The 17,338-nt window shown below is 41.8% G+C and overlaps 1 protein-coding gene across 5 annotated transcripts in view; it reads left to right on the top strand.

Moving 5' to 3' along the window:
* Positions 1–17,338, top strand: part of PDE8A (phosphodiesterase 8A) — a 135,975-nt gene that overhangs the window by 76,617 nt on the left and 42,020 nt on the right. For all 5 annotated transcript variants that reach the window (XM_070494708.1, XM_070494709.1, XM_070494712.1 and 2 more), the window contains exons 4-7: positions 3,976–4,032; positions 4,868–4,922; positions 11,075–11,163; positions 16,156–16,234. In XM_070494708.1, coding sequence (XP_070350809.1) covers positions 3,976–4,032; positions 4,868–4,922; positions 11,075–11,163; positions 16,156–16,234 — 280 coding nt within the window. The remainder of the gene's footprint in view (positions 1–3,975; positions 4,033–4,867; positions 4,923–11,074; positions 11,164–16,155; positions 16,235–17,338) is intronic.

The raw sequence follows: 17,338 nt of genomic DNA, 5'->3' as shown, positions 1-17,338 counted from the left end.
TGCTGAGCCTGAGGTGCTGGTGCTGCACTGACTTGAGAAACAGATGATTCAGCCCCAGCTAAGCACCAGCACTTCTGTGAGCGGCCCAGAGGCCTGCCTCCACCCCCAGCTGTCCCTGCTCTCCTTCATGCTTTACTTTCTGCATCCGCTAGGAAACTCAAGGCAGGGAGCAGAGGGAGATGGACAGAGACATGGTTTTTGCTACGTGTTGTAAGAAGAGACAGGCGTAAGGAGCCTGGGAACAATCCTTCACCTATTGCAATTTCAAAACAGCAAACTGCATCAATTCTGAGGTTTAGTTTGAGAAGGGGAGAGAGTGGGCCAGGAGTCCACTCTGTGCAGCAGGCCCATGCATGCCTGCTGGCAGCGCTCTCTCAGCATGAACTGCACTTGTTGACCTGATTTGCCAGCCAAGACCTAAGAGGAGGATGGCTGCTAATGCCAAGGGTCTAGCCAAGGGGAACCAGGGAGACTCCTCTGACCCTGTCTGCTGCAGACTCTCAGCCTGGGTTGATGTCACTCCCATTCAAGGATGAATGAACAGGATAAAGAAGGTGGCCTGTAAAAAGCTGCCAGATATGGAAGGGGAAAGAGTAGCCTTAAAGACTAAGAGAATTATTTTCTACAAGAAACTGAAGAACCTTTTAAGAGGCATATGCTTAGTGTACTCAGAAGAAATATTCCTTTGTGTAACAGGAGCAGGGCTCTGTAATGAAAGGGAAGATTTGATAAAGGGAGATGGAGGAAATAAAGCTCTGTGTGGAAACCCAAAATGCATTAACAGAATTTAAATCTGTGTTGAATGCAGAAGCAAGATTGAACTCAGAGTGTCGATGCTTTCATACAGTCTCTGGATTCACCTTGGTCTGCAGATCCTTTTTACCGCTGTAAATTCCATTCTTTAAATCTGAAACTCATTCCATATGGCAGAGGGAAAAGTGGCAAAGTATAAGTAATGGAGTTGTGCTTTTGTAAAATTTAACTCTTTGAAGGGCTTTGTTATGTTATTCTTATAGTAAGCTTCCATCATGTGGCTTTTTTTCCAGTTTTGTGTCAAGACTATCATCAGAATTATTTGTAGTTGCCTAGTATGTCCTAAGACTGGTAGTTGTCCCCAGTACTCATTTCCTAATAATGGAATTTCTAGTGTTTACCTGGGCATATGGCCACCTAGAAAATAAGTTGCTTTCCCTAGTTTTTTTTTGCAGCTGGCCAATGGAAATGTCTTGTGCATCTTCTGGAAAGTAACCATGAAGGGAGAGAGCATGCCCTTCTTCCTGCTCTCTGGAATGTGCATTTTATGGCTAGAGCTCAACGTCTATCTTGGACCATGAGGAAGAAACCATGTACAGACGATAATAGAGAAACGTAAGGTGGAGGGAGCCAGGTTCCTGATGCTGCAGAGTCCATTGCAGCCTGGGACTGCCTACCTCTACACATCTTTTATGTGGGAGACAAATCTTGTGTAAGCCCCTATTTGGAGTTTTCTTATGCATAACCAGATCAAATCCTAACCATACTCCAGGTCCTGTGGTTTTGAGAGCCTCCCAGTATGTTTGCGCAGCATTTCAGAATCTCGTGCTGCAGACTCATCCCCCGTCTTTTCTCTCACTTCTTGAAATCTGTCTTCCTAATGTCTGGGTGTACACTTTGATGATGCCAAGTCATTTCTTTCTTAGTTTTCATGAATTCTAAAGTAAACAGTGTTATTTTTTCAACCCAGTTTCCTGACATTTCTATTTCCTACCCAGTTCTTCCTTCTTACAGACCAGAAAAAGTCAAGAATACACCTCTGCCTTTTTATACAGTGTTAGACCTCCTTTGCAGGGATCAGCTTATCTCCAGGTAAACATGGTCTTTCCTTCCGCTTTGTTCTTAGCCCAAGGGCCCTCATTCTTGTATCCCAAGTAGCTCATCCAAAACTACTTACTGAGTTCATCTGCGTGGTTGCCCACTTGCTATTACACCACTCACATCTCTGTTTTCCTTCTAAAAAGAGGAGAGCTGGTTTGAGATGGCTGGCTGCATGCTTAAATTTGCCTTTTCTCCCTCTAAATCTTCATGATACGATAGAAATATAAACAGAAGAACAAGTTCAATATCCTAAGAAGTTGTGGAAATACTGTTTGTGAGTCCACGTCTCTCACTCCCTGTTTAAGATTAGCGCTAGGGTGCGTATTAGCCAACAGGTTTGCAAAGTGCACTGGCCTTGTCTGTGTGAGTCTGCCCTACCAGTCACCCTTCCAAGCTTGAACAGCCTTTCCTACGATCCTTCTCCAGGAACGTGAGCTGGGCCATTCTACAGGCGGGAAGGCCAGGGTTGGACAGGGGATTGGCACCTGGTCAGAAGGCTCTTCCAGTAGAGCCATGCAGTGCCTTTTAGCTCCTTCTGGAGAGGATAGGCAGATGGATACTGGAGGAGTAGGGTGGATGCTGGGAAGAGCAGAAATGTTGAGAGAGAGAAAGGTGTGAGCCAGGTGGCCCATGAGAGAGACTGGCTGGTCTCTGGAGCTGTTTTTCTCTCCCTGAGCAATTTCCCTATCCCAGATCTAGTCTGCATCTATCCTTAGACTCTAAGCCTTTCTCAGCCTGAGTTCCATGAGAAAATTAAGCCCCAGTGCTCTAAGGCAGGGGTGGGCAAAGGGGAGCACAGTCATGCCCATTCATTTATGCATTGTCTGTGGCTGCTTTCATGCCACAATGGCAGAATTGAATCGTTGTGACAGAGTCTGTATGGCCCTCAAAGCCTAAAATATTTACTACCTGGCCCTTTACAGAAAAAGTTTGCCAAAACTGAGGCATCTGTTTTCTATGGTGAATTAGCTTCTCTCTTGTGCATCTGGAATGGTGTTATGTTATGTACCATCCTTAGGATAAATGAGAAATAGTCACTCAAATCATTTTCTCTGCTCTGTGATTCAGAGGTCGTTCTGTTTCTTGAACTAACAGAACTGAGGTAATGCAGTAAGTCTCAGCTGGTCTCTTTCTCATCCTGGACACATTCTCCAGGAGGCCAGCACACGACCGACTTGGCTGGGGCAGTCCCGGCTATGGTCGTCTCCATTCCCCTCCTTCTGAAGTTACCCTCTAATGTGATTGTCTTCCTTTCAGTCTGGGGCTGAGTTGTTCCCTCTTCCTGTTATCTGGTTCTTCTTCTTCAGAGAGTCATGCTTTCTTCCCCTGTGTAGGAGGAGTTCACAGCTGTCGCATATCACCAGTGGAGCAGTTTCTTTTCCTTCTCTTACTCCCCATGTCACATTTATCTCTGCCCTCTCTGATCCTCTTGGCTGGATTTGCATTCCTGGGAAGCTGCTTCTCCAGAAGGGTTGAACTCACTCTGGGAAGTCTCATACTCCTTGAATAACTTCAGTGAAGCAGTGCCTACTACTTTTCTAGACCAGTCCTCCATTCTTAACCTTTTCTACCAGGCGTTGATTCTCTTCTTGCTGACTGATAAGCGTATCTTGCGTTTCCTGGTTGTGCATTGTTATTGTTTTGCCTGCGTTCTGCCTGGAACTCTTCTTTGTACTGCTGAGAATGGAGTGGAGAGCTGACCCTTGGCTTCTTCATCCCTGCTGTAACGGTAGCCACAGCCTGTGGTAATTACATAAACTCCATTTCCCTTTGGTAGGAAAAGATGAATAACCCCTCATGTAAGCCCAAAGCGGGGAAATTCTCCACCTGAAACAGTTTAAGTTAACAAAGACCAGAACAAGTGGAAAGCACGTTTCAGTTGGCTGTTAGATTCGCACCCTGTAATTGTTAGGTTACCACAGTCCACTGATTAGAAGCTTGTCCCCCAAAGAGAGGAAGATCAAGTAGCCAAGAAGGTGAGTCCAGAACGTGAAGGGATCTTTTGCTCTCCCTTCTACCTCTCCCTCAACTCTAATTGTTCTACCAGGATTGTTTAAGTGTATTTATTTTTTTAAGAATTGCTTTAAATTTATTTTAAAATTTGGATTTTTTTTCTTAAAGGTCTATCAGATCATCTGAACTCTCAGAAAACACAGTTATCATTGGTGTAGTACGCAGGTGAGCTTTCAATTTTTTTCGATATTGAAATTTAGATATCATTGTAATGCTTGCTCTTAACAGAGGCCCAAATAACAGCTTGCAGGCTGTGACCTTTTTTAGTTTGGCCTTTTCTCCTTTATTCCTTCTTATTTTCTTTCACTTTGCCAGTTGACTTCATGGCAGGAGTTTCAGCTCTCATGCGAGGTTTTGTGATTTTGGATTGCCTTTAACTTTAGAAATAGGCAAACCTCCAGAGAATTCCATTCCTAAGAGTATGACTGTTTTCCAGAAGTATCTTCCTAGGGCCTTGTAACACTAAATATCTATGAAGATTTGAATTGTACATAAATGGGGGAAATCTTATATTTCATCCTTAAATTGGAGGTAAGGAAAGAATAGAAATATGTGAGGAGAAGGGCAGTATTCACATAATTGTTATTTAGCTTATATATTTATATAGATAGAAGAAATGTTTCTTGTTCTTTAAACTTTTTCCTGAGCTTTGGGTGGAGAAGGGTTTTTTGTTTGTTTGTTTGTTTGTTTTAATAAACTGGAAGTAGAAGAAAATAGGAAAGAATTTAGTTTATCAAGTAGATATGTGGTTACTCCTGTATTCTACTTTTAGTGTAATCTCCATATTTCAGGTACTAATATATACTTCCAAAAAGCTAAATATGAAACTAAAACAGAAAACTATTTTCAACTTTATACTTTTGGTTTGTATGTTAATCTAATTCATCCAAAAGTACTCATTATATGACAGTCGTAGTATTAGGTAAATTAGTGAAAAGTTAAGGGGATGAGATGTTATTGATAAAAATTGTCTCTAACCATTTACTGTGTTCTTTTGAAGGGTGGATAGAGAAGAATCATCTGTAATGCCCCTCATTGCTGCTGGCTTTACAAGAGTATGTACCCACTTCTTTGTTATGCAAGTGTAATTCAGCATGAGCAATTATTTTACCTCAGTTCAGAGCCAGCAAAAGTTTCGAATTAATTTGAAGAAAAAAAATTGTTGTCCTTTGTGCTGTGTTACAGTTTGGTTTAACTTTATAACCTGGTAATCTAATAATCTACAACACTTCACTTGCTTAGTCTCTCAAAACTATGCCTGCTAGTCATCTAAACGTAATAAAATCTTGTTTAATGGCATACTTATTAAAATTTATACCATAGGATATGTTATTATAATGTTAACATATATGCATGTGGCTTTAAGCTAGTTTGAGGATTCTGGAAATCAAGCAGCTCAGACAGGGCTCCCTTTCTCTCCACCCCCAGCTCTAACCTATTGGATTCTCCTAAGCCAAAAGGCTTCTCTTAAGGCTTCAGTCAGCTGGTTGCCAGTGAGCCTTGGGAATCATGCTGGAGAGAAGTTATATAAGGCTGACCCTTGGGCAGATTTGTACCCAAATTTATATCAATGAGGTAGTCAAGAAACCTCAGCCATGAATTTAGTTTAAAGTGGATCTAGATGGTGGTACACCTAGGTACCTGGCAGAAGCAAATACAAATTCTCTCCGGAGGAAGACACCTTCATCTTTGGCCTCGGAGAATCTCTGTAAATAACTGTTCAAGGGCAGCAGGCAGTACTCAGTCAAAGCTGACCAATCTGTAAGGAGACAAGGCATTGGAAGTGAGAAGTAGTAGAGGGAAAAAGATAGCAGAGACAGACCCTCACACTCCTCAGATATTAGAATGATCAGACATGAAATATAAAGCAGTTATGCTTATTATATGTTAAGAAATAAAAGAAAAGCTTGGAAATACTGGCAAGAAATAGGAAACTATAAAAGTGACATAGCAAATTTTAAGCAGAACATAATTGAATTTTGAGAAATGCACATAATAACTGAAAACTTTAAATCTTAGTAGGTCAGAAGAAATTCAGCATGTAGCACAGAGATATAATAAAATAAGAGAGCTTAAGAAATATGGAGGATAGAGTGTATAGGTTTAGCATACATATAACTGGAGTTCCAGAGGACAGGAGAGAGAATGGGGCAGAGGTAATATTTAAAGAGAATTTTCCAGAACTGATGAAAGACTGTAGTCCACAGATTGAAAAATTCCTATAAATCCAAAATAGAGTCAATAAAAAGAGGATACATCATAGTGAAAAAACAAACAAAACAAGGAGAGAGAAATCTTAAAATCAGCTAAAAAAAGGTTACGTTCAAAAGAATGACACACTAACAGCTAGCCCCTCAGCAGCAGAAGTGGGAAATAGGAAACTGGAATACTATTTTAAGTGTGATAAGAGAGAATAACTGCCAACCAGAACGTTATACCTTCATAAATATCTTTCGAAAATGAGGGTGAAATAAAGACTTTCAGAAATATGAAAACTGAGAGAGTTTGTAACTAGCAGATCCCCACAGGGAGATTCTAGAGGATGTACTGCAAGCAGAAGGAAGGTGAATCCCAAGTGGAAGGCCTGAAATGCAAGAAGGATGAAGAGCAAGAAAATGGTGGATATGGGGTAAATATAAACACATATTTACTATATAAAACGATAATAACAATGTCCAGTCCAATTATAGATGATAGCCAGGGAAGGACGATGACCCGAGGATCACATACCCGGCCGAGTAACTGTTCACCTTTCAGGGCAAAAGAGATACTCCTTTTGGGGATGTACATAAAATTCAAAGATATTCCCCCAAGAGCCCTGTCTGAGGGAAATGATTGAGAAAGGACCCCAACCATACATCAAATGAACTAGAACAGAAACTAAGATGAAGGAGGATGGTGTGGAGAGGAACAGTGGCGAGCAGCGAGACCTGGGTGCACATGCTCTCCCACTGCCTCCCTCTTTCTATGGCTCTCCTTTTTGTCTCTATGTTTGTACATACACAGGTCTGCATATGTGTGTATAATGTATAATATGTGGCTTTATACATAATTATGTAACATATTGTTAAATAATGTATAATATATATTTATCTATGTATAAAATTAGACCCAAATGGAAAAATATAGACTGGAGTATCTAATACTCTTCTAGCAGAAGGGATGTACCAAAAGAGAAATTTTATGATAGCTCAGTATTTGAATTCTAGACAATCTTAGGAAACCCTAGGTGTCTTCAAGGTTTGTGAGGAGGAGGCGGAGGTGGTAGTGTTCTCATGGCCTTACCTGGCAGGCACGGAATAGGGGTGGCAGTGAAGGTATTCGAAGTTATCATCTTTGTGGGAAATGTGCAGGCTAGAGCATCGCTCTCTGGGAGATACTTTGTTCTGGGGGTAATTGTTTTCAAATAATAGTAAAGAAATCTATGTCTGCTTTTGAGATCAGTGAAAAGGAAGGTAACTGTTAATAGAACTTGAAAATTTCAAATTAACGAGAGGAAATAGGGAATTTACAGCAACTGGATCAAATTGGCAGACACAAGGAAGAGGAAACAATAGTGTGAAGTCAGTCATAAACACAGAATAAGATGGAAGGAGTAAAGTCAAGTGCCTGTGAATGGGCTGAATTCTCCCATTTAAAGATAAGCTGTTAGATTGGGTTACAAAAGTACACTTATGATGTTTACAAGACAAAGAGCTTAATAGTAAAGGAACAAAGAGGTAGCAAGTAAATGCAGGCAAAAAGAACACAGGAATTCTAATATTAATATCAAATAAGGTGGAACTTTAGATTTTACCTTATGTATACACAGTTTTATATAAAAAGCACACATTAGACTATTACTATTATGTAGTTTTGTGGTTCTCTCCCCTTTTTTGACAACCCCCACAACACGCACACATCAGCACATACCCCCATGCCCTGACCTCCAGTAATCCATGCTAAATCGTGTAAGAACAACCAAGGCGGCCTGTGCGAAAGAAGCATTCCTTTAAGGACAGAATCCCAGGTTGGAAGTTGTAGATCACCTTTTCCCAGTGGATCTTTAGGTCGTCCCTCTTTAAGCGGCTCGGGAAAGTAGTCACACAGGGAAAAATCTTTCCCACATAGCTTGGAAGCTCTTTGTATTATTATTCTTGGACTGCAAAGCTGGCTATTCTTTTTACAAAGACCTTAGAGGCTTCCACTTTCTAGTGAATCTAGTGAAATTTGAGGGGTGGGTTATTCGCCCTGTCTTGGGTCATTTGCTTACCTACAGCCCCCAGAAGTCATTAAGCTTTGTATTTGTGTGAGGTGTCTTTGAAAGGGCATAGAAGCAGTGGTGGAAATTTGTGTGTTTAGTAAGTGCTGTTTGAGATTCTGCACAAGGAGATCCATCAGCACAGCTGCGTGGACTAGAAAGAGGATCCTGGTGGAAGGTCTAGTAAACCACAGTCCTTATATTCTCTTAGTATAATTGAGTTATCGTGAAGCTAACTTGAAAATTTGAAAGTAACTGACACGCACTCTCCCTGCCCTGTCACTCAGACCACTCAGTCCAGGTATACCCTGAAGCCTGTGCTGACGCCACTTTAGCTGCCTGTCCCTGTGAGAACACTTCCATGCAAAAAGCACAAGAGCTTTGGAACAGTCATTTTAGAAATACCTGACTTAGGAAATACAGACATAGCAGGCTCAGCATTTTGTAGGTGACAAATCCAAGTGGGTGACCAGTCCTCAGAGACCGCAAGTGCTAACTAATTTTTTCACGCAGAGTCCTGTATCTGCATGTAACAGATGGATACTAAAGTGACAGAGGACACAGTGACAGAGCAGAGCATCTAGACCTAGTGGGAAGGTGATTCTCCCAAATTTCGTGGCTGGGAAACAGTAGTGCCAAGGCTTGAGCCCAGCCCTAACCTGGAAGCCTACTCTACAGTGAGATCTCTGGTATTCAGGGGTAGCCAGCTATTTGGTGAATTAGCCATAGTTCAGGGTTTCAGGGTGGATGGAGACCTGCTTGCCTCCTGAGTTGTACCTAGTGGTTGAGCATTTGCTGATTAAAGTCTCAAAGGTTAGGATTTGGTATCTCTCAACGCCAGTGTGCATGAGAGTCCCCTTGAAAAGCTTCCCTGGAGAGTCTGTTGTCAGTTGGTGTCGGGAGGGGCCGGCACGTTGGTGTTACTTGTTAAGATTGTCCTTTTTAAGATGGTTGTAATATGCCGCCAAGGGTTGAGAACCACTGGTGGGGCCCAGCAAGTTGGGCATGACATTCTCTGAAGAGAGTGAGGTTGAGTCAGCTCCGGAGTCTGCAGGATTTGTGGCACCAGCCCCTCTTGTGGGATGATTTAGGGTGAGAAGACTAGCTGCTGTTTAAGCAGAAGGAGTAGCAGCCTGTTTCCTGAGGACCCCTGGACCTCATGCCCATCTCCAGCCTCCATGCCCAGTAGAATCCTTGGGACATGTTTAAAGTTGGAGAAGGGCGAGGAAGATGGCATGTTTAGACACACACAGCAAAGCAGAGGTAGTGAGGGGGAGGGGCAGACAGTGGGAGCAAGGTGATGTCTACCTTTGGGATACAGAAATTTGGATACATACATTCATACCCAGTGAAAAATCTGGTCACATGCATGTGAGGCCACTGGTGGAATTGTATAAATACTCATGTCTCCATGTCCTAAGATCTTGCCTGCAAAGCAGGTGAGGCCAGCCAAGCCCTTGGACAGCTGAGGACCCATGTCCCTGTCAAGTCCCTGACCCCTTGTCTGCTGGCAGTAGCACAGCACTGTGCCCAGCAGTCTCTCCTCCCTGTTTCCTCCTGGTCAAGAGATGGGCGGCATGCTGGGGTATTCCTGTGGTGTCATGGCTGACAGAGGAGTGAACAGCAGAGCCAGCACTCTACTGCCTTCACAGTAGGTGGGAGCGGGTAGGCATGTCACCTCTCTCAGACTTGTTTGTGAGGGGCTGTGTTTTGGCCTGCAGATGTGGGGACCATCATGCCCATGGCCGGTAGTCCTTGCCTTCCCTCCCAGGGGCCGGCACTCACTGAGCTTTCTGTGGGTGCAGCAGTTTGCAGTTAGCCTGCCTTCTCCCGTCTCGTGCTTGGTCCTCACAGACATCTGCAGAGGGTAGGAGCAGTATTGTCCTGTTTGCAGGTGAGGAAGCAGCCTCAGAAAGGTTAAGTGCCTCATTTAGGGTCTTACAGCTTTTAAGGCATGAACCTGGGGCTGGATTTTTAGCTGGCTTGACACCCAGGCAAGACCCTGATCCCTGTTCAAATAGGAGGATACCTGCCTTCACCGTGGCAATAGAAGGAGCTCCACGAGGGGCCCCATGCCCCACGTCAGTCTGCCTTTGGCTTGTAGATAGTGGCCTGCAGAGGCCTTAACCTCTTAGGCCTCAGCTTCCTCCTTGGTCAGATGGAGTGTTACCCATGTATTGAGCTGGTGAAAGCGAGAGCTGTTCACAGAAATAGGGGTGAGTGAGTAAATGTTCACGGATATTTTTTGCATCTGAATTTAACTATGTGTCAGAACATAGTAACTATTAAGATTTCTTCATGAAATACATAATTTAGTGGTGGAATGGGTCCGTGCTTCTCAGAACTATGTAATTTGCTTTGTTGTGAGATGTTTCCTTTATGTAAAGATTATTATATAAAACAGTTACTGTCTATAGCAGTGAGAGAGCGTGGGCAAAGCCATGGCTTTGCTGGTACCTCTGCTTATGGACAGTCATCCTTTGTCACCTTCGTTGAGCCATGGTTAGAGGTCAGTGTAGGAAAACGTTGCTTGGGTGGCAGTTACCTCTGTGAAATACAGGGGCAAAGAGAAATGCAAGCATATTTTTGCTTACCATGAGCTGTACAGCTTTAATACTTCTCTTGAAAAAGTGAACATACCCTGAAAGTTAATATAAATAGGACTTTAGTTAGTAAATTTCTTCCTTCTCCATATTCTAGCCTCTGCTGGTGACATGCAAACAACCAAAGTCCTCTTACCTCAAGGCACTGAAAGAAAAGCGTTCTTAAGCCCCTTTTTTTTAACAGCTAATTCGGTACTAATAAATTTTCATGTCTCATTTCGTGTTCGTCATTAAAGAGAAATTATTTTTTTAGATTTCAGTTACCAAATTGAAAAGTCTGTTGGAAAAAAGTCTTTTTATTGATATACAGAATAATTTAAAGGTGTGCGCTTGATTATCCACAAAATCCCCTTTCTGTTTGTAGAGGTATGTGGAAAACCCCAGCCTCATGGCCTGTTACAACGAACTGCTCCAGCTGGAGTTTGGAGAGGTGCGATCACAGCTGAAACTCAGGTAAGTCTGCTGCTTCTGGAAAGCCCACCACATCACACAGGGCTGGTGGGCAAGTGAGGACTTTGGTTGTGGGCGGCTACCTTTTGGCTGTAACTGACCTGCTAAAATGGGATGGGGTGGTGGCGTGGTACCTCTCTTCATACAGACTTCCAAGGTCTGCCTGGATGTCGAACGGGGTCAGGTTAGTAATTGGAAACTCAACATTCAAAGATGGGGCTCCAAAATGCTAGTAAATGAAAAAGAGGGTACAAAAGTATATATACAGAATTATCTGTTTTATTTTATAAGAGAAAAAGATGCTTTTAATATATATACATACCCAACCTATTAATGTTGGTTATCTCTGGCAGGTGACATGTTTTCTTCTCTACAATAAACATTTTTTAATTTGTTCTTTATAAACAGGTTTTTTTTTTTTAAAGATTTTATTTTTTTCCTTTTTCTCCCCAAAGCCCCCCAGTACATAGTTGTATCTTCTTCGTTGTGGGTCCTCCTAGTTGTGGCATGTGGGACGCTGCCTCAGCGTGGTCTGATGAGCAATGCCATGTCTGCGCCCAGGATTCGAACCAATGAAACACTGGGCCGCCTGCAGCGGAGCTCACGAACTTAACCACTCGGCCACGGGGCCAGCCCCTTTTGGTTTTTTTTTAGGTGAAATGAGTAGAAACCTAGTTCCCTGTAGAGCAAGAAAAGCAGCAAATTAGTAAAATTATATGAGGTTGACAGAAGAAAGAAAGTCAGCAGCTCTCTGCCATCCTAGTTTTCTTGCTTGGGTGGTCCACTATTTTTTAACATTTTCTTTACCTGGAATCAAAGAGAGAATGAAGTTCTGTTTGTGTATGCCCTAAGCAGAGATAAGGGGATCAGAATTTGGAGTGTTAAGATTAGTTGGGGACCAGCACAGAGTTCCACAAGCAGGGAAGAAAAATGCTTCCTAGACGAAGTGAAATGAAGCATGCAGTGGCACGGAAGTGCTGCCGAGCAGCAGTGTTTCCAGGCTCTCAAGGGAGCGGAAGAGCTCCTTTTTGTTGCCAGATTTTGCAGGGCACCTTGAGGTGGGTGGTTGCCCTGGGGCCCGCTTCACCCCTCGCTCCTGGGTCTTCCGCAGCCTGGCTGCAGCACTCCCACAGTGAGTCAGACCACCACCCTCTCAGAGGAGAGGAGAATTTTGGAGCAGGAGGTGATGTTAGAGCTTTTTTGGTCCATTCAAGATGGAGAAACTGAGAGCCAGGGAGAGTAACTGACTTACATCCAAGATCTCACAAGCAGCGAATGGCAGTGGTAGTCCTTTAGGTTGTAACCCATGTTTTTAAAACTGAAATCATTGTCTCTCTTTCATCCCTAAAGCTAACTGTGACCTCTGACCTTCCTGAATAACTTAGCTTAGTGAATTTAGCATCATCTACCCTGTGGTCCTGGACTGAAACACCTGTGTCCCCTTCACACCTCCCTAACTCTGGTCACTCACCAAGTCTTATTGATTTTACTTCCTAAGTATCTGTGGAATATGCCCACTCATCTTCCTCTTTAGGCCACTATCTTTTCTTACCTGCATTATTGAAACCATCAGTCTGTCTCCCTACATTTAGTCCTGGCTCCTCCTTGTCCATTCTCCACACTTGCCTTCACACTTAACTCCATCTGTGTTTCTGTTCTTCAGCTCCCCACTGCCTTCAAGAGAAAATCCAAACTGTAAAATGTGGCCTACATGGCTCTCCCTGGTGCATCCACTGCTCCCCTCTTTGTCCTCTGTCTTCCCCGTCTGTCCTTATGTCCTGCTTTGTTCTCTGTGCACCAGCTGACAGCCAAAGGGAGCCATCGTAAAGGGAGACATGGCAATATGAAGGGAGGCTGGAGATGTAGGGCTGGAGAACTGGAGAAATAGACTTGTTCTGCAGATACTAAAATGCACTAGAAAGCTCTGACAAGCAACTGTGTGTTACTGCTAGATCAGTAAACTAGAATGTAAAGTCTAGAAATAGACGAGTATATTTAAGAATTTTGTATATGATTCACATGGCAGTTTAAATCAACACAGAAGAGAGCGGACTTTTCAGTGAGTAGAATTGTGACAACTGACTAACCGTTTGGAAAGAAAAGTTATATCCCAATCTCACACCCGACTCCAAAACACACTCCAGAGAATCAAAGACTTAATGTTAAAAAGTGGAGGGGCCGGCCCGGTGGCACGGCAGTTAAGTTCGCATGTTCCGCTTCTCTACGGCCCGGGTTTCGCCGGTTCGGATCCCGGGTGCGGACATGGCACTGCTTGGCACGCCATGCTGTGGTAGGCGTGCCACATATAAAGTAGAGGAAGATGGGCACGAATGTTAGCTTAGGGCCAGGCTTCCTCAACAAAAAAGAGGATTGGCAGCAGTTAGCTCAGGGCTAATCTTCCTCAAAAAAAAAAATAAATAAAAGTGGAGCCACAGAAGTACTAAAAATATAGGGAAACATATGTAATTGGATGATGAAGTCTTTTTAAACTCAGTCTGGCATAAAAGCCAGATTCCATTAAAGAAGAGAATCAGATTAGACAACATAAAAATGTTAAGCTTGTCTACAGTTGGAAAAAAACCTTAACTACTGTTAAAAATTTAGACAAATAACAAACTGGGAAAAATATGTTTGTAACAAATAGGATAGACAAGTTAATACCCTAAATACATAAAGAGATTTGATGAATCAGTTAAAAAAATGAAAACATCCAGTAGAAGAAATAGAAGGACATGGATCAAGCAGTTCACAGGAGGTATTAATGGCCAGTAAACATGAAAAGATGTTCAGCTTCACTAGTAATCAAAGAAATGCAAATGCAGATGATGCACCATTTTTTATTTACTAGATCTGCAAAAATTAAAAAAGAATGATAAAACACAGTAGGGCGTCTCACAGATCCATCTCCTCCAAGCTTGTTATGTCAGAGGTGGAAACTTACTGTTTATTGATTTGTGGGTTTTTTTAAATAACATCTTTATTGAAGTGTAATTCACATACCATCTCTTGCTTTTTTTTGTATGCCAAGAAATAAGAGCTAATTTTTATTGTAAGCTGCTTTGTCTTGTTTAGCGAGACAGTTTAGTAATGCCAGGAATAATGTAAAAGCATTGTTATTGTTAGTTTTCTTAATATTATCTCTATACTTTATGAACAAATAGGCAGTTTTTTTCTTTTTTTCATCTTCTGAGGCATATACAAGGAAAACACTGGAAGCAACCTAAATGTCCAGTCATTGGGGATTCATTGAATAAATTATGGTGTAACTTTATAGTAGACTATTATATATTTATTAAAAGTGATAGTAAAGAACTGTAATTATTGATACAGAAAGGTTAATGTATATTGTTCAATGAGACAAGCAGATTATAAAATTGTAAAGTATGATCTTATTTTTATAAATATATGTATTACATATATGTTTATACAAGCAATTGCCCACAGCACCAATTGATATGTCTAGGTATTGGGATTTCAGATGATTTGATCTCATGTATTTATTTATTTATTTTTGAGGGGCCTTTTTTTTTTCTGCTTTTTCTCCCCAAACCCCCCCCGGTACATAGCTGTATATTTTCTAGTTGTGGGTCCTTCCAGTTGTGGCATGTGGCATGCCACCCAAGTGTGGCCCAACAAGCCGCATCATGTCTGCGCCCAGGATCCAAACCAGCGAAACCCTGGGCGGCCAAAGCGGAGTGCGTGAACTCAACCACTTGGCCACAGGGCTGGCCCTGATCTCATTTATTTTTAAACAACTTTATTGAGCTGTAATTCACATACTGAACAATTCATCTATTTGAAGTGCACAGGTCGGTGGCTTTTAGTATATTCACAGAGTTGTGCAACCATACCACAATTTTAAAACCTTTTTATTACCCCCAGCCCCAGATAAGCACTAAACTAATTTCTCTATATATAGATTTGCCTGTTCTGGACATTTCGTATAAATAGAATCATACAATATGTGGTCCTTTGTGACTGTCTTCTTTCACTTAGCATAATGTCTTCAAGCTTCATCCATATTGTGACATGTATCAGGACCTAATTTCTTTTTATGTCTGCATAATATTCTGTTGTATGAATGTACCATGTTTTATTCATCCATTCATCAGTTGATGGACATTTGAGTTGTTTCCACTGTTTGGCTATAAGTTTTTGTGTGGACATAGATCTTCCATTTCTGTTGGGTATATACCTAGGACTAAAATTGCTGGGTCACATGGTAACTTGTTTAATGGTTTGAGGACTTGCCCGACTGTTCTCCAAAGAGGCTGTGCCCTTTTACGTTCCCACCAGCAGTGGATGAGGCTTCCTCACCCCACTTGTTCTCTGTCTTTTTGATCATAGCTATCCTGGTGGGTATGACATGGTATCTCATTTATTTTTATCTGTATTTTCTCATTATTTTCAATAAACTTGTGTTACTTGTACAATTAAAAAGTGTTTTCAGACACTAAGGACCTGGGAGAATGCTCACGATATATGGCTAAGTGAAGAAAGCAGGGAGAGGTGCAAGACATCCCATTGATCCCAATTTTGTGAAAAGAATTTGTTTAAAATAATGGCTACAAATAATTGACTGCCTCCTTTCTACCAGGCCCTTTGCCGGGTTCTTGCCTCTGTCCTCTCACTTGGTCCTCCCGAGGACTCTTGGGAGGGTGAGAAGGGAGGCTCGTGAGGTTCAGTCATGTGCCCAGGGTCCCACAGCTGGGGACAGGCAGTGATTTGAACGCTGACGCGTGGTCCACTGGTCCTCAGATTGGAAGAAAAGGCACCAGATTGTGCAGAATCACTATCCCAAGTAGTGGAGTAGCAGGAGGTATTTATTTCTTCTTTATGCTTTTTAATATTCCCCCTTTCTTTTTCTTGAATTAGCGTTTGTTACCTTTATGATCAGACAAAAACCACATTTTAATAAGTTAATGTAACACCCCAAAATTGTATTCGATTTTGTAGTATTTACATTAATCAGTCCTTTTTTTCCTACCCATAAAGGGCTTGTAACTCAATATTCACTGCGTTAGAGAAAAGTCAAGAAGCAATTGAAATTACGAGTGAAGACCACATTATACAGGTTTGTTATTTTGAAAGTTTGTCCTTCTGGATTTCTGGTTTTGTTTGTTCTCGTTTTTAGGATTGAACCCCTCCAATATGATTTTTTTTCTTTTTGAAGTTCAGGAGACCAATTTTCCCTTAGAGGATTATCAGAACAAAATCTATAACATATGTGATTTAAAATAAGTTCCCTATAGGTAAGAAAAGATACTAATAATTACTTAAGGTGCTAGAAAATATTCTTTAGAAATACCATATTTGTATTTATTCTCACGCTTTTTGTTTATTTAGCAAGGAGAGACTTTTATCCAGAAGAATTGTTACTGGGTTGGGGTTGTGGGGGAGGGACTGTGGGAGTAGGGGAGGCAGGCTCTCACCTTTCTTCCTGTTTTTGATGTAGGAATTTACTAGAAAGTACTCATAATTTTAAGAATAACCTAGAACTTACTGAACAAATTACCCTCTATTTATCTAAGTAGGTTTATGTAAGTGGCTTGAGATAACATGGTTTGTACTTTTAGATAACAGCAAAAGAGGGAGCTGTGCCAGAGAAATGTTCCTTTTGTCTGAGAATTAGCTCCACCTTGATTTTAGTTCTGAGCACTCCAGCCCTTCAGTTTAATCTGGCTGCAACTTTCTTGGTAAAGTGCTGGTGATGGTGACGTTCACGAGTTGGTGTCCTGAGAGGTGACTTTGGGCCAGTGGTTAAGGGCACAGGCTTGTGTCAGACAAGCATGGGTTCCAGTCAGCCTTGGCCCCTTTCCAGCTGAGCAGCTTTGGGCAAGTTACTTAATCTATCTGAATTTGCTCTCTCATCTGTACAAGTGGAAATACCATTAATACTGAGAACAACCTGCCTTTCGTAAGGATGTTCTGAGGACTAAATGAGGTCGTGTGTGTCAAGTGCTTGCTATGGTGCCTCGCAAGGAAAACAGACCTTAAACAGTGTCAATTATTGTTTTATCATCATTTATTATTGTTATTAGCTCATGCACAACTTTCCCATACATTTTCTTATAGTCTGAAATGTAACCATAAAGTTTTACATTTGTAAACACTTTCTAGTTCATAGCCTGCTTTCCAAACACATTATTTATTTGCATCATATGAGAGAGGTAAGAGA

Source organism: Equus asinus, chromosome 2 (assembly GCF_041296235.1).
Source record: "Equus asinus isolate D_3611 breed Donkey chromosome 2, EquAss-T2T_v2, whole genome shotgun sequence".
In the NCBI taxonomy this organism is placed as follows: Eukaryota; Metazoa; Chordata; class Mammalia; order Perissodactyla; family Equidae; genus Equus; species Equus asinus.
The sequence above is the reverse complement of the archived record's forward strand: the minus strand, read 5'-3'. Positions and strand labels throughout refer to the sequence as shown.